Source organism: Microcebus murinus, chromosome 12 (genome assembly GCF_040939455.1).
Source record: "Microcebus murinus isolate Inina chromosome 12, M.murinus_Inina_mat1.0, whole genome shotgun sequence".
Lineage (NCBI taxonomy): Eukaryota > Metazoa > Chordata > Mammalia > Primates > Cheirogaleidae > Microcebus > Microcebus murinus.
In genome coordinates this window covers 67,584,922-67,609,867 of record NC_134115.1, presented here as the reverse complement: position 1 = coordinate 67,609,867, position 24,946 = coordinate 67,584,922, and the positions used below count along the sequence as shown (strand labels likewise).

Below are 24,946 nucleotides of genomic sequence, written 5' to 3'. Positions count from 1 at the left end.
AAGTTCATGCCAAAGATTTGGCATTTTATCAGAGACTGCAGGAATCCAGAGCATTCCTGAGTAATGCTTGAACTACAGGTATTCAAGCCATTGGGTTTTTTTGACCAAAATTGTTTCACTAATGATGTAAAAAGACACCAAATTATAGAATACTTTTAAGTGAAATGGATTTAGTTAGAAATATTATGAGAATCAAAAAGGATTAACTATAGGTTACTAAGTCAATAGAGGCTGATTTGAGACAGAAATCTTTAAACTGACAACTTTGTTGTGATCTTACAACTCTTTCTTTTCTGATGTGGTCTAGATACTGTTTCTGCCAAGATAATGTCTCTAAGGACTTTTCTAACCATATTTTTAATAAAGCCTGGTTCTCTATGCTTTAAAACTAAAATACTCTCTGCTCTATAATTATCTGCATCTTTTCCCTCTTTATTTATTATCCTATCATCTCTGATATAGTGTCTAAGTCACAGGTTTGCATGCAAACTTAAACATAAAATGTATCCACCCTAAGGATACTTGATGCCTTTTTTCCTGTTTTCAGTACCCACTAATTTTCTTGGCACTGCTCTCCGGTTTCCTTTTTCCTGTCAGATAACTATAAAAGCCCAAATTCTCCTAACATGTCACTCCCTCTCTCTCTTTCTCAGTCTCTCCCTCTGTTAGCTGAAAGGGTAAATACCCTGAAAGTATCTTCAGATCATCCTCATCCTCCTCCTCAACATCAAAGAGCCCACCCATAAATCAATGATTCTAAATTATACAGGAGCAGCATACTAAGCATATTCAGTGTTTTTCTGATTTTCAAATTTAGGATGAGGATAGATGATTTGAAAAGGGAATGATTGTACTCTCAAAATTCTAATCTTTCATTTTCATTTCGGATAAATGCTGAGTAATATCTGCTTTGAACTTACTCTTTTAAGTCATTTTTATACTGTATATTAACACTTGGCCAATTGAAAAGAGTACTTTTATACGTATCCTTCAAAGAATTGGAGCAAAATAACAACATCACTTTATCCTGTAATTCAATCTATGTCAGTTAAAAAAACAAAAAAACTGACAGCTCTAAATTTAAAGGTATAAAATTAGCATGAGCTGATTAACTACATTGTCTAGCTGATAGTCAAAATCCACTCTTAGTGGTAATGAATAACAGAAATAGAAGGCAAATAAAAGAGGAGATAATATATGGGCACATTATTCAAAAATAAAATTAAATACTTAGCTTTAAGCAAAAAGCACTAGATTTTGCTTGAAATCTAGACAAACTAGATTTCCTTATTTGTCATGTTTTTCAGAACTCTCCCTTAAAAACAATTCTACCAGCCATGGGATTTAGGTATGTGAATTATTTTTTTTATCTTAAAACATCTAAATAATCACAACATTAAAATGGCTTGTTTTATATTTTAGCATTTTAATCCCATGTGACGTAATAATTTAAAATGAGATGAATTAGCTGATTTCATATACCTCTGAGAGAAAAAAAATACTTCTGGCTGGGTGGGGTGGCTCACACCTATAATCCTTGCACTCTGGGAGGCTGAGGCAGGAGGATGGTTTGAGCTCAGGAGTTCAAGACCAGCCTGAGCAAAAGTGAGACCCCATCTCTACTAAAAATACAAAAAATTAGCTGGGTGTCATGGCATGCACCTGTAGTCCCAGCTACTCGGGTGGCTGAGGCAGGATGATCACTTGAGCCCAGGAGTTTGAGGTTGCAATGAGCTATGATCATGCCACTACACTCTACCCTACCTGGGGCAATAGAGAAAGACTCTGTCTCAAAAAAGACCCCCCCCCAAAAAAAACCCCCAAAATCACTTCTAAGAACCTAGTATATATGAGATCATTTTTACTTTAGTGTCTAATCTAAAAGATACATTTTGTTCTTCTTAATTAAGAGGATAAGCATATTCTATTTACAGTAAGTTTTTCTACCTTTCAAAGCCCATCAAATATTGAATCTCTAAGAAGTCAATGTAGATCCATTAGGAACTGATGCTGTTTCATTTATTGAAACATTAGACAATGAAAACAAAATGAATTTATAATGAATCTTTTAAAGATTTTTAAAAATTAGCCATTCATAGGAAAATTGTGTCTTACCTTGGCAAACATGCTGTCCATTTGCCTTTAAGTCCAGATTATCACAATTAATTAACTCCCTAAAGCATGATGACAATGCCTAACATTTCTTATTCATTATCCATATGCCTTTATAAGAGAAGGCAGGACTTTGTATCTCACATAATTACTTTAAAACCTCAGGTTACAAATAAAAGAATTACACATGATTTCTAGCTAAAAGTTTTATCAAAGAAAGAATAATAATAAAGTGTTTTGGCAATATCTCCTATAGCATACAAAAGGCAGGAAATAAATAAATCAAAAGTCTAATGGCAATATGGAATAGTTCTCATACATTTCTTTTTATTCTCTCTTCTTTTACTCCTATACTCTTCTTTTAAAAAACACTAACTGTGGTAGAGATGCTACAAGATCCTGGATTCAAATTCTGATTTGCAACAATTAGGTGTTTGGCCTTGAATAACTTATTTAACCTCTCTCATCTACCAATTAGGGGCAGTATCTTTATAGGTTTTTGTGAGGGTTAAATGAGATAATCCATATGAAAGACTTAGTGTGGTGGCTGGCACAGGGTAGATGATTTGTAAATGTTAATTTACCCTTGAATCCTCCATTTAAAAAAATATGAATAGATAACATTTTTTCTTTGCTATTTATTTCTCATCTCTACATTATTATATTATTAATTTCCCAGCACTTAATAACCTTTCTGGCTATTCCAGAGGTACCCGAATAAATGATGAATAAACTGAATTTATATAATCTATTTTTACTATTGCTATTTTCCCTTGCTACACCTAAAAGTATTATGAGCATATGGGCTAGCTATTCTGCATACTGCTAACATGCTTGGCATTTCACCAATAGAGCTATGAATTTGGATAAAACTGCAACCCTTTCTAGGCATTTACTTTTAAAATTCAAAATCTCTTAGGAATGGTAACCGTCTGGCTATTATGTATCCCTAGCATTTTACTGCAAATTAGTTTACAATTGCTTTTCTCTAAAACAGACATCGCTTTTAGCTGCACAAGGTTCCTGGGTGCCCAGGAAGGTTGGGGCAAATGGAGAGGCTCTAGAAACTGAGAGAAATGATACTTCCTAAGCCAAATGCCAAGCACAATAATGGATATTTTAAAAATATTATTTAATGCTTAAAACAATTCCATGAGAAAAGTATGACTGTTCCCATTCTACACATGAGGAAACTTGGTTTACAGAGAGGTTAAGAGACTTGCTCAAGCTGACAAATAGAAAGTGGTGACATGGAATTCACACCCAGACTTATCTGACTCAAAGTTCAGGCTCCTCTGTCCCACTAGGATGCTCCTAGGAGGACAGCAAAAGAGACATAAAAGATGCTGAGGGCCACCTGCTCACCTCGCAGTTTTGCCTAGTGATGGTCTTTTGGCATTTTATAAAAAAGTGACCAAAAATGTACTACCTACTAGACTAGAGTTTAAGGACAGATACTAGGGCTTACTCATCTTTGGAGACCTTATATCTCATACTACTATGTGTGGAATGGGGTAGTGCCCCGCGTTGTTTTTATTAAAACGAATTTATTTTTACTCTCAGATCCTTTCACTTTGTTTGTCAAATACTAAATAACTCTATAGTCTAAGTTCAGCATTGCATCTTAGATTAGTGAACTATTAGAGGATAACCTTTGTAGAGGCCATTTCTGTCTATCTCTAAAACCTGTGCCCCTAATGCTATGCTTTTTGTCTTCTGGTGAATGCCCTTGGAATGCTGTGAGATATGTGTGTGTAGCCAAAACTGGAACATCCGAGATAACCAGGAAGAGCCAGTCCTCTACATGGTGGGGTCAGAGGTCATAGGCAGGGGAGGGTGGGCGGTAGGAGCTGAGCCACCCCCACCTCCACAGCACCCACAGTACACAGGAGCAGACACCTCCCTCTGACGCCCAGGCTTTCTGGCTATCCTTTCAGAATATGTTTTGGTCATAAAAGAATGACCCTATGTTCAAAGTATGCATTTTAAAACAGACATTACCAGTTGGGTAGATCAGGGTATAAAGATTTTCTTGTTTGTATATTGGCAAGTTCTCTCCAACGACTCTATTCAAAGGACCTCCTTTTCTTTATTGCTGCAGCCTTGCTAATATACTCAATTTTCATAAATGTCATCTCCTTACCTGTTGGTCTAAGGCCATAATTTGTAGGTCTCTCTTACTGGGTATCTTTTAAAATAGTTTCTTTATTTTTATGTCTATAAGCTGTAAATTTTTATTTTCAATAGCAACTTGACAAGACTAAAAGAGCTAGAAATCAATTTAACTGATATTATATCCTTTTTCTACTTCTCAACAGAAAATTTCAAATTCAAGTTAATAAAGCACAAGTTATACCTGTAAAGTAATCCAAAAGAAAATAGACATGAGTCTCAAAAATTTTTACCCAGTAGCTCACTGTAATATATTGAGATACAATAAAAGTAGCTTTGAGTCAGTTTTCCTGGACAAGTTGACTCATGTACACACAGCAATATACCCTAAGGTTCTCAAGATCAGAACAAAGCTCCAAAGTGTATATGTGTGTATATACACATATACACAAACATATATATACATACCTAATTCTAAGAATAAGTCTATAATACTTGAGAATGTATCTCCTTTTTAAAAAAATGTATTCATAATTTTTAGATGTACTTTACTTATAACTACTGTGAGATCCTTCCAAAGAACATTTCTTGTTTTACCTTTGTATTCATTATACACAGTAGATACTTAATAATAAATGTTTATGAATAAGATAAGACCTTGAATAAGATATGGCAAACAACCTAATACAAAGAATGTACCTAAAAAGTATAACCGGAAACAAACTATGGAGGATAATCACTAGCATACTTTTTAAATCTACAAAGTAAATTAAAAAATAATCCCCGTAAGTATTAGCAGGATCAATTTCAAAGAATCTCTGGATACTGTGAGACTTGGTTTCTAAGTCTGTTGCAGGTTATAGCAATTCAGCAATTTTGTGTTCTTAAAAATTATGGCATGAAAATAAAAACAAAAAAAACTAAGCCACTAAAAGAAATCTAAAATATCTGAGAACAAGAAAAGTTATTTATGTGGTTTCGTTTTAAAATATGAAATAAATGTTGTCATTTCTAGTGCTACTTTTAAAATTTTGTTATAAAAGTATTGGACCTTGGCAGCTGGTATCATCAAGTGGCTATTTTTTCAGAATAACATGTATTTTAAAATTTACCTACAGAAACAAGAGTCACAAGTTAACAACTTTGCAATAAAATTTACCTCGCCGGAACTGGTAGTTTGGGGCAAAGAACAGAAGATTTTGAAGATGTAGTATATTCAGAAGGCTTTAGGTTGTAGCTACATAGTGCTGAACCTGTTGAAAAAAAAGTCGTATGTCAGCTGGCAGAACAGAGTCCAAATAAATTCTCTTACTGCTTCACTTTAATTTTATATTACTCAACATATACAACTTTCAAACATTATAGAATTCATAAGAATCTTGATCTCTATTATCAGTTTTAATCATTTAAAACTGATTCTTCTCTGAAATTACTGATAATATAATTCACATACAAATTTTAATTAATATTAAGGGTAACAAAAATAAGAACTAGAACTACCTTTATCGAGTGTATGCCATATGACAGGTTCTATGCAACATGACATATATGTATTACATCATTTACTATAACTCTACAAGGCAGGTATTATTAAGCCTACTTTAGAGAGGAAGAACTGGAGGTTAAGAGATAATAAGATAAATAACACATCCAAGAACACAGCTAATAAGTAATAGAGCTGAGATTAAATACCACATCTTTTTGACTACAAAGACTGTGCTCAACTACACATTTTATCTCTTTCCTATGTTTTCCATTACTGAATATTTAAAATTACTGCACAGAGCATATATGCATTCAGAGAATACATTATTTTCTTCTTACTTAAAAAGCAGGAAACATTCCAAACTGTACATAAAGTGAACAAATTGATAAGTTGATAAAAGTGAATCCTAGTTTTCAGATCTGAATCCTAGTTTTCAGATAGTTTGAAATACCTTAAATTCAACCTCAGTTATGCAAAGAACTATCTATTTTTCTGACTATATGGCTAACATACATCTAAATAATATAGAAAATTAAGATGGATACAGTCCACCAGATTCAATGTAAGTCTTATCTTACTGATCTACTGATTTTGTAATGCAGCAGACAGAATACTGGAAGGTTCATTTTACAATAGGTGGTGTTAATGAGGAGACCTAGGCTCCAGTTCTAATTTTGCTGAAGACCTACTGCATTATATCACATAAACTGCCTATATCTGATTAATCAAAGTGTCTATCAGATTACCAAGTTGCTCAAATACTTTATTATTAAATACAAACAGAATAGCTTGGCATTTGTATTATAGTGATAACAGAATGCTACATTGTAACACAATGAAAAAAGCTTAAAATATAGTGTGATGTAACAACAGCAGACTTCAACACAGAATTAATTATGGAAAAGGCATGTGAGTATATGAGAAGGAACTGGAAGGGAATATAAAAAATGAACACAGCCTGATTTGTTTGGACAAAATTGGGGGTGAATTTATTTCATTTATATCTTGTCCTATCGATAATAGGACAAGAAAATAATAATAATTTTTTTTTTTTCAGAGTCTTACTTTGTTGCCCAAGCTAGAGTGCCCTAGTGTCAGCCTAGCTCACGGCAACCTCCAACTCCTGGGCTCAAGCAATCCTCCTGCCTTAGCCTCCCAAGTAGCTGGGATTACAGGCATGTGCCACCATGCCCAGTAGTTTTTCTACACATATTTTAGTTGGCCAATTAATTTCTTTCCATTTTTAGTAAAAACGGGGTCTCGCTCTTGCTCAGGCTGGTTCTGAACTCCCGACCTTGAGTGATCCGCCCGACTTGGCTTCCCAGAGTGCTAGGATTACAAGGCGTGAGCCACCACGCCCGGCCCAAAATAATTTTTAGAAAGCCAAGAACCACCATTTAATTCAGTAATGCCGCCACAAACCAGCAAAAAACCTGCTAAGTGTTTAAATATGTGGGCCATAATAGTATACTTACATAAATACATGTAGCATATATTTTTATATAAAGATAATCCAAGCAATTTGACAATGCAAAATATTTTAAAAGAGATTCTTAAAAGTTACATAGTATTGTTCTTTAAGCTTTTTCAACTTAAGATAGACTCAATAAGAGACTAAGTTTTAAAAATTGTTTTTGACTATTTTCTTTTTCTTTTTGTTTTTGGTAGACACAAGTTTCACTATGTTGCTCAGGCTGGTCATGAACTGGTGGCCTCGAGTGATTCTCCTGCCTTGGCCTCCCAAAGTGCCAGGATTACAGGCATGAGCCACTGCACCCGCCCTTTTTCCATTTTAATGACAATTTTTTTAAAACAGTGAAGCATGAATATTAAATATTTAACTCTTCTAAAAGTATTGTCTTTCATGTTTAAGGATAATGCCACTGATTCCGTTTATAGCAATTTTGGAGAAAACAGGACAGAAACGGCTAGCACACATTTTAGATTAATCCTGAAATAGCTAAGAGTCCTAGTATAGAATTGCTTATGAAAAAAATAGCAACTGTACCAATATCTGCAGAGCACCCAATGTGCTCATCAACTTCCTGATCTGAATTGTGAACTTATTTCTTTCAGAGTCCAAGATAGAATTGATTTGCACAATATAAAAGGCCCCAACTAAAGCACTTTGTGTCGATACTGCCAAACATACCGCTTCATCTGAATTCAGTGAACATAATCTCCATCCCCACCCTTTCTTCATTTAAAAAAGGAGGTCAGCAGGTGCAACAGAGTTCAATTTTATAAATACTTTCCCAGGATAATACTCAATGAAAGGATAATAGCCTTATCTCTGATGGTATTCTGGGACACAGGCCAGTACTAAATAGATCCTGTACTACACAGATTAAAGGAAAAAGATCTTTACAATGTGTTAGTATAGTAACAATCATAAGAAACCTTATACTGTTTCCTGCTCAAAGGTTGATGAACAGAGGAGGCTCAAATAAAGAACATTCAAACAATGCAATAGTGGCAAACATTTTAGAATTGTTTTTCTTTTCATGTTTATTACCTAATGCATTTTAAGTGAACACTTCAAAGGTAGTAACTGTTTTATTTTTTTACAGTGAAAGTATAAACAATGCTTAGCACAAGAGGTTTGGACATAAACAATAAGACAAAGTTTTCCTTGTAATGTAAATGCGGGTAAAAACCATACATGAGTAATGAAAAGTAGAAAACTAAAAACAGAAGCTTATCTAAAAAAGCACACAAGAGGCAATTCATGCAACTTAGCTGATGTTATTCAAAGGCTATCAAAATGAGTGATCTTAGGAACCTAACTTGGGAATATAAACATTTATCATGGTAAAACGGTTGCTATGGCCCCCAGAATATTTAACTACTACAATTTTTCAAATGCCTTATAATATTCAATTATTTATTCTTTAGCTCAATATCAGTTATATATCAACTCCCTAAGAAGTATGTTTCCATCACCATACCCCAAACATTATAGAGGAAAAAAATAAGTAATACTTCCAGGGCCTTATAAGCAATCACATATTTAGAAAGAGTTCTTTACTCCTAAGCCACAATGCTTCTTTTGTGTCATTCCTAATAAGCATAATCGGACAAGTATTCAATAAGCTACTGGACAAAAAAAAACAACACCATTATGTTCTATAAATACCTCAAATACAACATGTTTGGAGAAAAATTATTTCCATCACACACTTCCCCTCTATATATTTTCTATCCTGGTTAATGGTTCCACCATCCATGAAACATACAAGTTAATCTCTATCTTCTTTATCTACTATCTCCCTATATCATTCAAGATACCAAGTACTGACAATCAGAACTTCCTATGTCATCTCAGGCCTTCATGATCACCTGCCAGGTCCATCAAAATACTCTCTTAAAGGGTTTCTCATCTCCATCCTGCACATAACCATCACAGTGGTCTTTGTAAAATGCAGATTAGTCATATTATATCCTTACCCTCAGGATAAAGTCCAAACTCCTTGGATTCAAGGCCCTCCTAAAGCAAGACTCTACCTAAAACTCCAGGCTCATTTAAGCATAACAAACTATTTACAATCAATTCTTGCTGTTGGCTTTTTCGCATGCTCTTCCCTTTGCTTGTATTGTCCTTTCCTGACTAGCATCTGAGTGAGTGTGAAAGTTTGAGCAAAATTTTTACAAACTACTCAGACTTCACCTCCTCTGTCAAGCCTTCTCTGACCCATCCAACAAGGCTATTACTTAGCTCATTAAAAAAACACTGTATTTTTTTATTATTTTGCAATTATTTGTTTATATATTATCTATATTTTTATGAGCTCTTTGAAAAGTAGGATCTTATGCCTTCCAAAAATCTGGAGCCCCCATAGGTGGCATCCAAAAGCCTTCTGTTGAATAAAACCAACATCTTGAGTGGGGAAAAAAATGAACTTTTTAATCTCTTATATTTTGGTGTTACATGATACTATATACACAATGTTCTTATGCTTTTCACCATTCATTACAAAGTATATTATACTATCTAAACAGGGTTTCTCACCCTTGGTATTATGACATTGCATATTGGATAATTCTTGGTTGTAGGGGGCTGTCCTATGCATTACAGGATGTTTAGCCATACCCCTGGCCTCTATCCACTAGATTCCAGTAGCCTCCCCTAAGCCCTCATCGATGCAGTGTGACAACCAAAAAGTCACCAGACATGGCCAAATGTCCTTGTGAGGAAAAAGCACGCTTCGTTGTGAACCAATGGTTTAAAACACTACATTATTTAAAATAAAGGTGCAAAACAAAGAGTTGATATGTTTAGGGCTAACTTTTCTTGTTTTAAATTTTGTTTATCATCACAGTGATAGTTGTATGATACATCCAAATTAAGAAAAAAAGATTCCTTAAAACATTTTTGAGAAATTTGCAGCCAATAAGTAAGAAAATCTCTCAAAGCAGAACAGTTTTCATTATGAAAGACAAATTTCACTGTCTTGTGAAGTCCAATGCATTTAGCCTCTTTTTCTCTAATTAGGAAACCACTTTACGTGCTGGAAGAATGGAAGACAACTTTCCAATTTCCAATTTTAATTTCAATTTCTAGTAACCCATGAAAAATATGGACATATTTGTAATTCCCAAGAAGCACCCACCTACAAAAATTAGCCAGCTGGGGTGTAGCATCACTTGCCAATCACTGCTGACACATACTAAGTGAATTAATTTTGAACATGTATAGGCAGGACTTCTACTAGGTGTGGTAGAGACAAGGAGAAGTTTGGCTCTCTATTATCCTGCAACCTCCTTAAATGTGGGGACTGTACTTTATCTTTGTATCTCTGGTGCACACTTCATAGGGACAAAGTATTTGTTGAATGAAGGAATTAGTTTAAACTGCATTATCAAATGTAAGGATTTTTTTCTTCCTTTTAAACAACCAAGCATTCTTGCTGGTCTCTGACTTGAAGGCAATCAATTCAGTTGCTGGCGTTGATTTCATTCATTTATAAATTATATCAAGCCCAATCTTTTGAGTCATGGTGCCAAAAAGAATCCATACTAACTCTGTGGTTTAAGTTATATTCATACTCATTGGTAAGAAAGAGGGTAATTAATACACTGGCCATCTATGGATACTGACTCTAAGCCTAACAACCAGATAATGACAATCAAAAGGGTTATTAGTATTCACAAATAGCATTTTGAATGGGTCACATAATCTGCCAAAGTTTTTAATGACGAAACAATGGTAATTAGAAAAGCACCAAGCTGTATGGCCCCTCTAGTCAAAATGTGAACATCATCCAAATGGCAGGTCATAATGCTCTTAGAATTTATATAAAATACAGTACATTGAAGAAGCACTCTTCAATGAAAATGGTTTTTCCATGTGCTATAAATGGGATACAAATAAAAGGACAATAAATTTCAGAGTTTACTACTATGTTAGGTCAGGCAAAATAATATATTATTAAAATAGCTTGATAAGAGTAATGGAAAAGGTAATAAAAATCCCATGCAAACTATTAGCATTGAGGCCTATAGTCAGCCCCTAATTCACTCATAGGTTATACTCATTTTGACTTATTTTTTAAATGTTTTTTGAGAAGGAGTCTTGCTTACTATGTTGCCCAGGCTGGCCTCAAACTCCTGGGCTCAAGTGATCCTGAGTAGCTGGGACTACAGGCAAGCGCCACAGCACCTGGCAGGTTATGCTTATTTAGAATTTAGATGGCAGGTGCAAAAACCAAGTGATATGCAAAGCATCGGACACAGTGCATGGCACACAATAGGTAAGTAATAAGTGGTGGCTGAAACAAAACCCAGGGCTTAAGCATGATTTATCTGCTCAGACTCAGATGCCCATGCTGAACAATGGGGACGGTGAAGTGAAGGGAAGGGTGGTCTGTGGACCAGAGATGCTGGGACAGAATTAGAGAGGGGAGAGAAAAAGAAGAACTGTAGGAGCAGGCAGTGTCTTCCCCTTCCCTTTCTCACCTGTCATGGCATGGCTGGTTTCAGATAAACATCTCCCATAAAGCCCACATTAGCTTCAGAAGGAGGCAAATTCTCCCCTCTACCCCTCCACAATGGGCAGTAGTCCCTCCCCCCTTATGTATCTCCAAGAGGGACACATTTACATTCCAAGACCCCCAGTGGAAGCCTGAAACTGCAGAGGGTACTGAATCCTATATGTACTGTGCCTTTCTGATCTGATAACTGAGAGGGATACTAAGTGACTCAACATGAAAACTGATGGGGCTGCTAAGAGACTAACAGGCAGGTAGCGTATACCGTGTGGGTATGCTGGACAAAGGGATGATTCATAACCAGGAGGGATGGGGCAGGACAGTGTGAGATGTCAGCATGCTATTCAGCACAGCACACAATTTAAAACTTATGAATTGTTCATTTCTGGAATTTTTTTCCATTAAGTATTTTTAGACTGCAGTTAAACACAGGTAGCTGAAACCCAACGTGAAATTGTGGATAAGAGGGGGACTACTGTATGCATTATTTGAGTTTTCAAAAAAATGATAATGAAGGAAGAAAAAAAACCTGTTCATCAGGAACCGGAGGGAAGAACAGTGAAAGTAAGATGAAATTCATGCCCCGCTGAAAATAAGAACTCAGATGGGAGCTCTCACCAGATGGTTTCAATTTTCTCTGTAGGGCATAAGTTTAGGAGAGAGGACAAACAAGAGGGCTTAAGAGAAGCAAAGATGTGGATAATCACTTGGAGAGCATGTATAAGAGGGAATGAATGAATGAAATGAATTATTTAGAGATGAATAAAAAGAACTGATTTCACAGAAATTTTGGTTAGACTGAAGCTAAACAATTTACCTGCTGGTGGCAACTCCCACAGATACAGAATTGAGGATAAAGTGTATTGAGAGAATGAAAAATTATTAAGTGGCAATAGTAAGGAATAGGGAAATCCAGTCCATTGTTCTTTCCGAAAATGTTTACAGATATCTACCATGTGAGTGCCTATATTAGGGCCCGGATATTCCGAGATAAATAGAGCGTGATCCTGCCCCTAGGAAATTCATACACTATGGCAATAAGATGACAAACAAAGAACTGAAAGAAGTCTGATACTGAGTCCTTATGGTATTGGGCAACTTTAATTTTTTAAAGGAGCCTTTTAAAATTGTTTTATTCTCTAGCATCACATGTTTATGATATTTGTATCATATATGAATTATGAGCCATAATACAGTACACATTTGTATACCTACCACCCAACTCACATACTAGAACTCATACTTTTATATTTATCTAAATTCTTTTGCCTGCCTTTCAAAGCTCTTTGTAATAAGGCAGCATCTCCACATAACCAATCTAATTTCCAGCAATTTCATCCAAACTATTCTAGGCAGACATACTTGACAGGGGCATTTCACAAACTCTAAGCATCCAAGAAAACAACTCTTCCTTCTTGTCTAAAAGAAATAAAGATTTGAGGAAATAGTTTATTTGCCTAATAAATGCATTTCTTACAACCACCACTCCAAGAACAAAGAGCTTCCTCTTATAAACATTTTAAATAATTTCTGAAGATAAAAAAAAGTTCACGTGAACGGACTGTTTTAAGAGCTAAAAAGTACTTTCAAATGTTGTCATGGAAACTTAAAATTCTTTGAAAAGGATTTATATTACCTTTTCATTCCAGTAAGAAACGTGTTATTTTACCCTGCATTTTAAAAATAAGATTTAGAATTAGCACTTAAAATGTTACTACCTCAAATCAGATGCTTCTCTCTCATGAACTTTAGAAAAATTATGATAAAATACACATAACATAAAATTTATCATCTTAATCATCTGTAAATGTACAGTTCAGTGACATTAAGTACATTCCCATTGTTGTGCAAGAATCACCACCATCCATCTTCAGAACTCTCTTCCCCTTGCAAAACTGAAACTCTCTACCCATTAAACAGGAACTCCTTAGTCCCCTCTCCCTGCAACCCCTGGCAACCATCATTCTATTTTCTGTCTGTATGAATTTGACTACTCTAGGGTGCAATCATATAGCACTAGTCCTTTTGTGACTGGCTTTTTTGACTTTACATAATGTCCTCAAGGTTCATCCATGTTGTAGCATGTGTCTGAATTTCCTTCCATGTTTTTTTATTGTGGTAAAAACACATTAACATATAATCTACTATTTTAACCATTTTTAAGTGTGCTGTAGTGTTAACAATATGCACATTGTTGTACAACAGATATCTAGAACTTTTGCATCTTGTAAATTTGAAACTCTGTAATCACTGAACAGCAACTCCCTTTTTTCCCCTCCCTCACCCCCTGGCAACCACAATTCTACTTTTTGTTTTTAAGAGTCTGACTACTTTACATATTTCATGAAAGTGGAATCATGCAATATTTTTCTTTTAGTGGCTGACTTAATTGACTTAACATAGTGTCCTCCAGTGTAATCTATCTTGTACCATATGACAGGATTTTGTTCTTTGTTAAGGCTGAATAATATTCCATTGTATGTATGTACCACATTTCCTTTACCCATTCATCTGTCCATGGTCATTTAGGTTGCTTTCACCTCTTCGCTATTGTGAATAATGCCACAATGAACATGGCTATGCGAATATCCTTTGAAATACTATTTTTAATTTTTTTTTGGATACATACCCAGGAGTGGGATTTGCTATATCATATGCTAATTCTATTTTTAATTTTTTGAGAAACTTCCATACTGTTTTAAATAGCAGCTGCACCATTTCACATTCCCAAGACCGCACAGGGTTCCAGTTTCTCCACATTCTCACCAACACTTGTGATTTTCTGTGTATTTTTTAATAGTAGCTCTTCATGAAGTTGGATATTTACCCTTATTAGAAATATTATTTGCAAATATTTTCTCCCATTCCATGGGCTGATTTTCACTCTGTTGGTTTTAGCCTTGGATGCACAGAAGTTTTCAATTTTGACAAAATCCAATTTATCTATTTTTTGAGTTTGTTGCCTGTGCTTTTGGTGCCATTTGGTACCATCCAAGAAATTACTGCCAAATCCAGGGCCGTGGAGCTTTACCTTATGTTTTCTTCTAAGAGTTAAGCTCTTACATTTAGGCTCTTCTATGTACTTGTAACTATCCCCTTCTACAGATCTGAAAATTTCCCACGTAAGCCTGAATTATATCTTAAAGATATTCCTCTTTGAAATGAATGATTGAGATCTTTATATCTGAGATCAAAGGGCCTGTGTATTTTCTGACAGAAATCTTAACTGTAACAATATATGGACAGAATACCAATAAAAATGATTTGCTCCTTTGAATCAACTTGTTCCTCAAATGACAGAAAAGACAACTTAAAAAGACAAAAGGGGGAAAATAATAGAAAAAGCAGAGAAAGAATTCTCTCAGTGGTAAGGGTAATATTAGAATTAAATCTTACCAGGTCCAGTTTAAGTCACCAATCCAAAGAACAACATAGATTCTTTTGATAAACTCAGAAATTTCAATTTAGGGTTGCTACTAAAATAAGATATTTAGTTCTCTGTACCAAAGGCTCCTTCTCCAATATAATTTTATAGTTTTTCTATTTGCCTCTTAAAGGTATCATCTTCTTCATCCTCCATTGTGTGCTTCCTGATGCTGTCATTATTATTTTTTTTTATGCCTACCTTATCGGCTTATTTTATATACAGCTGGCTCAAAAGCCTAAGGGTGCCTTTGTAGCTAGGCACCAATTTAAGAAGTCTGTTTTCTGAAATAATGTTTATCCATTAAGACTTTTTGAACATCTACTTTGTGCAAGACACTGTGGGAAATACAAAGCTGCAAAACCCACCAGGAGGGTCTTTTTACCTAGGATACTGGCCTGGAAACAAAGCATGCCAGCACGGGGCATTTCTCTTCCAGGGATCAGCATAGCAGGCCACATAGCTGATAAGGACCTGGCTCTCTTCTGGCCCTCCAGATGACCACTGAGTTTCAAGGGACCAAGTCTCACATCCAGTAGGTTTGAGAGGACATGTTGGAAGACAGTCAAGGCTAGATTATAGCTTTGAATGACAGTAAAAGACATATAGACTTTCATTTTTTACCACTGATGATTTCTGAGCAAGGGATTAGCATTGATGAAAGCTCTAGGAATATTAATATGGCACCAGTATGCAGAGAGCTAAAAGCAGAGAATGGAGGCAGAAAAACTATTATATTCCATTGGTGGAGTAATAATATTAATAATAATCATGATAACAGCAGCAGGCAATACTTTTCTTAGTAACTTACAATTTGCCAGATACTACTGTAAGCACTTTTCATGTATCAACTCTTCCTAACGATCCTATGGGGTACGTCATGTACAAATATTACCCTATTGCATAGATGGGAAAACTGAAGCAAGGAGAAGTCAGGTAACTTGCCGAGGGTCTCACAACAGTTAAGTGGTAAGAGCAACATTTGAACCCAAACAATCTGACTCCAGAGCCTAAACTCTTACTACTCAACTACACCACCTGTCAAAGTACAGTATGTACAAACATTGTCTAAGATTCTGGAAAAACCCCTTAGGAAGAAATCACTCTCCCTAAGAAACCTGACAGTAATCAGGGTGATAGTTTCACCATAAAGCATAGCAAGTCAACACGTGGGGACATCACCTGGGAATAGAAAATGAGATATTGAGGAATAATCAACACCTCTTTATTCAATGCCTACCAAATGTCCAATATTCTTCATGCATCAGCTCATTTAATCCTCATAACAATCTATGAGAGAGGTATTATTTTTAATCTACATTTTTTTCCAGATAAGGAAACCTAGGCTCAAAGAAGCTATATCTTTTGCCCTTCTTTACAGAGCCAGTCAGTGACAAAGTCAGCACTAGAATCCAAATCCAAATCAATCCCATGGTCTTTCCACTACCTTATGCTGAGGGCCTGGAACAATGAGGTGGGAATACTACCATCCTGGGACCGACAGTCCTCCTGCCCCCAGAAGGCTAGCTCACCCGTCTGGAAGACTCTGGAGACATGCTGGTGTGTGTGCAGCTATGGCCCCAGGCTGTTGGTCCACCTAGCCAGAAGTTACACCAGTGAATACCTGAGTCAGCCATTGTTCCAAAGAACCATAACTAGACTGTGGACTTGGCCAGGACTGAGGTAGCTCTGAGGATTCCACCACATAAAATGCAAACATGAAACCTCAAGGAATTTTAAAAACTTGGGCTTGAAGGGCCACGTGTATGAGGCCTGCCACAAAGAATGGTTTAAAAAAGAAAATTCTCTGAAGAGAAATGAGGCAAGCCCTGTGAACCTGAGGATGATACCTAGAGATAAGAAACCCAAGAAAACGAAGCTAGGTTTCAAGAAACTGACCATGATGGTTTTCCCAGATAATTCTCATGCATTTATCATCAAAATTATTCTTAGAAAAATAGCTATGATATAATGTTAAATTAAAAAGGCAAAACACAAGATTATATGCACATTAAGATATTAAAAAAACCTGAAAGTAGAATTTTATTTTCTACTTTTTAATGTTTTTTTCTAAACTTGTCATATTTCTTATTATATGCATATATTACATTGTTGACTAGGGACAAAATGTGTATGTGTGTGTATACAAAAAAAATTGAAAAAAAATTTTTTGAGGCAGAGTCTCAGTCTGTCTCCTAGGCTAGAGTGCAGTGGCATCATCATAGCTCATTGCAACCTCAAACTCCTGGACTCAAGCAATTCTCCCGCCACAGTCTCCCAAGTAGCTGGGACTATGGGCGTGCACCACCACACCTGGCTTATTTTTCTATTTTCAGTAGTGATAAGGTCTAGCTCTCGCTCAGGCTGGTCTTGAACTCCTGGCCTCAGGCAATACCCATACCTCCATCTCCCAGAGTGCTAGCAATACAAGCCATGAGCCACTGCACCCAGCCTAACTGAAATATTTTTAACCAACACTTCTTGATTCCACTGAGGGGGGAAAAACAAATTTTACATAGAATGGTCTAGTAATTTCCAAATATTCAACAGACTACATCAAAATCACCTGAGACATTTTAAAAAAATATAAATTTCCAGAGCCCAAAGACCCACTCAGTCAGAATTTCCCCAAGTGGGCCCAGGATCTGGAGTTTAACAAGCTCCCTGGGTGTCTATAATAGTTTTTAACAAGGAAGTCCAAAATTACTTCAATTTTCATTTTCTTTTTAAGGTTCCTTGATGATTTATTTAACAGCAGGGCAAATTTACATTGTAATATAAACACACAATATTTAAAAGTGAGAATATGTAGTAGGGGCATAGATTTGATTGGCCTGATTTCTCACCATTTATCTCTGCAAACTTCTGAACATCACTCAGGGTTTTCAGCTCTTGTCTTGGACATGCTGCTACACACAGTGCTACAGACTTGATCTTCCGGTTTACCAAGTCCAGATTGCATGGATCCAAAAAGAATACATACCTAAAGCATGGAGAAAAAAACTCAGATATTATTTCGCAAAACACATTCTGGTTCACTACATATTTGACTAAATGCAAAGAACATCTATTCTCTACTCCCTCACAATAAATATTTCATAAATCTAGTCAAAAATAAATTTTTAAAAAATAATTACTTATAAATATACTGCTAACAGTGGGAACAGAGGAATTATAGGACTCATTAATTTTCATGATCTATTTTTCTAATATTTAAATGTTTATAATGTGCACATATAGATTTTATAATCAGAAATCATCTATTTTAGTTTTCTTAAAATCATTAATTTTAATTTTTTGAATATTCCAATACTGCTACATAACGTGAATTACAGTTTATCTGTAAACTATAAACTTTAGTTAATAAATATATAATTCTAAAAATGAATATGTATGTAAATTTAATATATAATTGAATATATAAAGTTGAATGGAGACTAGCAGGAAATACACCAATATTTCATCTACAGGTATCTCTGGGCATTAGAATAAAGTGATTTTAATTTTCTTTCTTTTACCTCTCAGAATTGTCATCTTCTAGAAAGAATAAAAATTACTTTTGGATTGCAATAAATACTGTTTATTAATGATATAAATACTGTCTATTACACATAGACAAAATAAGCCTCAAATCCTAAACTATCTCTTCTATATCCTATAAGTTTATTTATATTTTAGAAACAGAAAAATAAATTAAAAATCACACTAAAACAGATACTTTTAATGTTATAAAGTAATAAAGATGATCAAGATTACAGATATTATCATTATATCATATTATCATTTGCTCAAAGATAAAGTAAGGGCCACTCTTAACTGAGATAAGCTAAGTGTAATGTTATGGGCCAAGGGAAGAAGTACAGAAGGAATGCTTCTCTCAAAAAATCTCCAGCCCAAGGTTCAATTCCACTGAGTCCAGGGGAAGTTTTATAAAATCAGGCATCTGTCAATAGCCTTTCCCACACTGTTAACCTCTGTTGCTTTGCAAAATCTCGAACAATAAATATAACCAAATGTAAGAATTAGGTGAATAAACTGAAAAGGAAAAAAAGTCAAGTCAATACATATGTTGAAATGGATAATATAAAGGAATACCAGAAAAAAATTGAATAGAAAATAAAAGGGGGGAGGTGGCTACCAGAGAGGCCTTTGCAGATGAAGTAACAATGAGCACTTCGGTGCAGCTGGGGGCCGGGAACCTGGCGTGAAGGCTATGACCTACAAAACTAAAAAAAGGATTTTTTTGTGACCCTGTCAGTGACTCTGAATCCATTAATGTTCTATCTACATAGATAAAAGGAAAGAAAAGAAGCCAGTCAGAAAGATGAGATCTAGAAGTAGGACTCATGGACTGCTTCCATCTGTGGCTGATGATAAGGAAGTAGGGCATAGAGAGAACTGTTTCTGGCAATCTGTGGGTAGAAATAAGCCTTCCCTTCCCAATTCCTCCTCCACCTATCCTGCGCATCTGACCGAGCATGTCCATGCCAGGGACTCTGTGCAATGAATTGCACAGAGCCAGATCCTGCACAGGGAACACTCAGGTCCTTGAGAAAGGTGTCATAAAAATGTATGAATCAACTACTATCATCACCACCACTACCATCATCATCACCACCACCATCATCATCATCATCACCACCACCACCACTAATAATAATATCATTAACAATAAATAAAAATAATGATAGCTAACATTTATTCAGTACTATGTACCAGACACTCTATTAAAGCCTTTACACATATTTACTCACTAAATCCTCATAACAATCCTCTTGTGTGTTTCTATGGCGGGGGAGGGGGTGGGCAGTGGAACGAGGGTGGGGAGAGAAGTTGAGTTCTTCACAGTTCTAAGTGATGAGCAATGCCTTGAGAACCATCTGGAGAAATCACATCACAGTAGAAAAACAGGCTTAGGGAAAAACAAAGAAAGCCAGAGACAGCCAGGGCCTTGCAGCTGGGCCTCAGCTGGATCAACGACAACCCCCTGAGAATAGATGCACTGTCTGATTGTGCTTCAGGCTTCTGCCTCCTCTATGGCCAAAAGTACCCCCACAATATTTCTAACTTCTTTTACACCTTAACACATATTCCTTGATCTTTACTAGGGACTGGGGGATGGCCTTCCTTCTCTCTCACTTCAGCCAGACCAACCTGGGCTCACTTTCTGCTTCTCTATCTTATTAGGTCTCTGGCCTTGGGAGATGCATTTATCCTTCTGAGCTTCAGTTCCTTATCTGCAAAACTGTGTATCACCTATTTTATAGTTTGTTGTAACGTTATCAACGAGGTATATAAAGCACCTAACACCTAGTATATACTCCGTGATTCATATCATTGCCATTAAGAAAACTACGTGTTTTCCACAAATGTCACATTCGATAGTAAGGCACTAAACTCAACACTTTCTGATATGAGCATAACACAGGACTGTAACACTAATATTTAGTTTTTATTTGGAAGAACAATCTGTGTAAGAGTATTCATGACTATTAGCACCTTAAGCCTTGAGGAGACCTAAGTAGGCCTCCGTCACAGGCCTAGCCCAAGGAAAACAAGAACAGGAGGGTGAGAAGAATGCTGCAATGACTTTACCACTGTAAAATTAACACTGCACAATTTTTAGCCTATGTATATGGTTTGAAAAGGTCTAAAATCAATCAAACTAAAATATAATTTGAAATGGTATCTTCAGGAAGTACGTACTCATTCACATACCGTGTTTCCCCGAGAATAAGACCTACCCATAAAATAAGCCCTAGTAGGATTTCTAAAGCATTTGTGCAATATAAGCCCTACCCAGAAAATAAGACCTAGTGATGGGCGTGGCTATGCAGTGCATCTGCACAACCCATCATTTTGCTGCAAAGTGGTAAAAAAGAAGAGCAGCCCTTCTCATTTGCCCCATCGTGACAGCTACTATCCCAGAGGTGACCAGAGAGGTGCAGGCAGCCCCACCAGCAAGGTCAGCTCCCCTTGTCAGGTCCTGGCCATCCTGTCCGTGCTGCAAGCTGAGGCTTTGAGGGGAAAATAACACATCCCCTGAAAATAAGCCCTAGGGTGTCTTCTTGAGGAAAAATAAATATAAGACCCTGTCTTATTTTCGGGGAAACACAGTATATAAACACATTTACTCTTTATATCTTACCTGCCTCCATAGACGGAGAACATATTACTTTAATTATCTATGCATTTCACAGATATATTCCAACACACACAATGTTAAAAATAACATATAGGCCTTAGGTTCAGATTCTATTAATATTTATTGGATGTCTAGGTATTGATCACTGCCACATCCATGACCTTATTTGATCCTCACAACAACTCTATGAGGAAGGATTTATCACCATTCCACAGAAGACAAAGCTGAGGCCCCGAAGGACTAACTGCAAGACCCAAGAGAGCAAGCAGGCGCCAAAGCATGAATTAAAACCCAGTCCTTCTGAGTTTCACCATTTCCATTCTACTATATTCTCAAAATGTTTCCTATAAATACCATTAATAATTTTAGTTGGTCTACATTAACTTTGAATATCCTCTTTCTAGCATTCCAAAGTTCATCTAATCTATGGCAACATGCTTGCAAGTAATTATATTTTAACTAATTCATATTTACCTGAGTATTTACAAAGTAGGAAAAGCACCTGTATCAAACAAATTTATGATTTATTAAAATTTCACTTTCCTACCTTTTGATTTGAAAATGTCTTTGAACCAGGTAAATAAATCCTTACATTAGTTTCAGTTTTCACTTTCAACAAAATGAACTGTGGGTGGTGATTTTAATTTCTTTTTTTTTTTTTTTACAATGAGACAAATAACAAACTCTTAAATAAGCACAGCACTGGCAAACCAGATTATTATAACTACCTGGAAACTACAGATGAGTGTTTTTAACTGAGAGGGTGAGAGGCTACAGATCATTTCAGAAAGGTTTCTCTAAACACTCAGCCAACTTTCATTCCCACCAAGCAAATGATCAGGAAAGGGATGTGATGTGATGTGATGGGATGGGATGTGAACTCTGAGAAAGCTGCTCAGGCCGACTCTGATTACACCCCTTTACCTCTATACCCCATCCCTCTATCCCCCAGCTCCAAAGTAGAAAGCCAATGTCACAGATAATCCAGAAACCTAAGTTAAGAGCCAGATTTCCATTGCTATCCTCAGTGAATCTTTTACTAGACCTATTAATAACTTAAAAACAGCTTTGTTTAAGTCTCACATCCTTTAGAGGAACTAGCATGAATAAAATATCAAAAGTGGGAATGAAAGAAGGAAGAGAAACAGCAAGAGAAGAAACAGTCCATAAATGAAACAGCCTAGACACCTGCAGGCACTGCATACACACCATGCACATAGCATGATCACATGACATAGAGAACACATTTGTAAAGGGAATTGCAAAACAGTCTAAACAAGCTTTGAACTTAAAAGTTAGAGGAAATGGGAAAAAAATGCTCAGAGCAAACTGCAAAGCAAATATTCCAGAGGATAGCAGGTAAGGCATGTAAACATACACACACATATATATGTATATATTATAGTTGAGGTGGTTTTCGTGAATTATTTGAGGGTGAGGAAAAAATAAATTCATTTTAAATCGAAATTTTTGAAAAACAATAAAAAATTACAACCAAAAGTCAAGAACAGGAGAGAGATCTAATTAAAATGCTCTGTCTACACAGTGAATGAGCGATAGATGTGCCAAAGACGAAAAGAGGGCAGTGAGTCAAAGGCAGGGTGCTAACCACGGCAGGTCAGGAAAAGGGACACGAGCCACAGTCGGGCATTCAAAGCTGCGCTCAGAGCAAGAAGGTGAAACTGAACGACATGAAGCCACAGAAGGTTTAAAGCTAGTTCAAACCTCTCTTTGCCCTTACTTTCTTCACTGAAGATAGGAGAAGGTAAAGAAAGCGATTTAGGGCGCGGTGGCTCACGCCTGTAATCCTAGCACTCTGGGAGGCCGAGGCGGGCGGATTGCTCAAGGTCAGGAGTTCAAGAAAGCGATTTACTTTGAGTCGCAAAGCATCTTAGGCTCTGTCCTCACAACATCCCAATTCAACAAATGAGGAAACTAACCGACTTACCGGATGGGTGACCAACCTAAGGCCACACTGACTTTAACCCCGGGGAGACTGACCCCCAAATATTATTCTTTCCAATTCCAGCTGTAAAGTGAGAATAAATGCAATGGAGAGTGAGTCACAGACTGGGCAAGTCAACTGATCAAATCAGGGCAATCCTGTATGATGCAGTATTGCACTCTATGTGCTATGCAACATTCATGTAATAAGTATTACATAGATGACATGAAAGCACTTCATTTACAACAAACATTACTAAGTGTTTACTCCTTGGATAGACACTTTTGATACAAAATTCATAAAACACAGTTCTTGAATGCAAGTAAGTTGCTGTCTAAAGAAGAACAAAAAAATACAAGCAGTGGCTTTAAACCATATAATAGGAGGCAAGGTTGAGAGGGTAATTCTGCAGGGAGGATAAAGGGTTAGAGGAAGCATTAAGGAGGAGGAGGCAGTATCTAAGCCACAGTTTGAAACTGAGTAGGAATTTTCCAAACAGATAGGGAAGGGAGCACTCTAGGCAGAGGAAACTGCGTGTCTAAAAGCATAGAATCATGAAAGAGCATATTTAAGGAACTGCAAATAACCTGATAAAGTCAACAATAGGATGGGGCATCAAAGAGCTACGCGCCAAGGAGAAGCCGGGGATAGAAGACGTAGCCATCCTTAGGATCTGGAAAATCCGACAGCTCTGCTCCATTAGGTGACGTGCACTCAAATGGCCACTGCACAGCGACACCCCGGTATGACCAGCCCCTCGGGTTTAAGGCCAGAGGGGGAACGGCTAGGGCACAGCAGCGCTGCTCCAGAGATGAGCCCTTGCCATTAAATTGCCTCCTGCTGCCATGGCAACTCTCTGCAACAAGGCTTTCTGGAGCAAAAGGTGGCAAGCAGATACTAGGTCTGCTGGCCGCCTCCTGCCGAATTTGGCTTCTCTCCTCTCTAATCAGGATGGAAGCACTGCAGCACTAAGGCTGGAAAGCTGGCTGAAAAATCCCTCCGTCGCCTTCTGCTTTAGTGATTCCTGACACGTGTCCTCCCCAGAGGGGAATAAAAATGGAGTCTGATCATTTTTCCAATTATTACCTCGTATCAATTTACAATTTATAGCCCCCTTCCCATGGAGTGTGTTGCCGTGAGTAAATCACACCAAACGGAGGAACACGACAGCCTAGCAGAGGCTTCTGTTATTGCTAAACACAGGCTACAGAGAGCCTTGCAGATCTGTACTCCACCCACAGGGGATTTCCGCCCAGGAATTCTGCCTCTTATTTCCGGCGGGGGTGGGGGTGGCAGCAAGGCAAGTCCAGTCATCTCATCCAGGCAGGGACCCAAATGCCCTGAGAAGAACTGTATTCTCTTAGGGCGGAGCTATGGGGCCAGCACACCACAGCTGGTGAAACCCAAACTAAGCTTACCCAACCAACTGCAATACATAATTAGCTAAATCTTGACTGGCCCCTGACTTTCTGGAACAGAGCTAAGCAGGGAGAAAGAGAGATGCAAGTTGAGAGCAGTGACTTGTCTTCAAGACTGCAGCTCTAGCTAGAGGCTGAGAGAGCAGCGCCATGTTCAAAATTCCCCCCGTACTGCATGGACACAGACAGAGAAGGAACGAACTGAGGTGAGCTGCGGGGAAACCAACCCATGAGGCTGACAACAGGGTGTGCCACTTTCCCACTGTTTCCCAATTCTAATGAGGAAGCAGCAAAAATCTCCTGAGAAAGAGGTACCA

The 24,946-nt window shown here is 36.9% G+C and overlaps 1 protein-coding gene across 6 annotated transcripts in view; it reads right to left on the bottom strand.

Annotated features, from left to right (window-relative positions):
* SLC44A1 (solute carrier family 44 member 1) overlaps window positions 1-24,946 on the bottom strand; it is a 176,031-nt gene that overhangs the window by 72,971 nt on the left and 78,114 nt on the right. For all 6 annotated transcript variants that reach the window (XR_012922121.1, XM_076008895.1, XM_012736793.3 and 3 more), the window contains exons 4-5: window positions 17,968-18,104; window positions 5,384-5,477 (exon numbers count right to left, since the gene is read on the bottom strand). Coding sequence is in view for 5 of the 6 variants with exons in the window: in XM_076008895.1 (XP_075865010.1) it covers window positions 5,384-5,477; window positions 17,968-18,104 (231 nt within the window). In the remaining variant the exon portion in view is untranslated. The remainder of the gene's footprint in view (window positions 1-5,383; window positions 5,478-17,967; window positions 18,105-24,946) is intronic.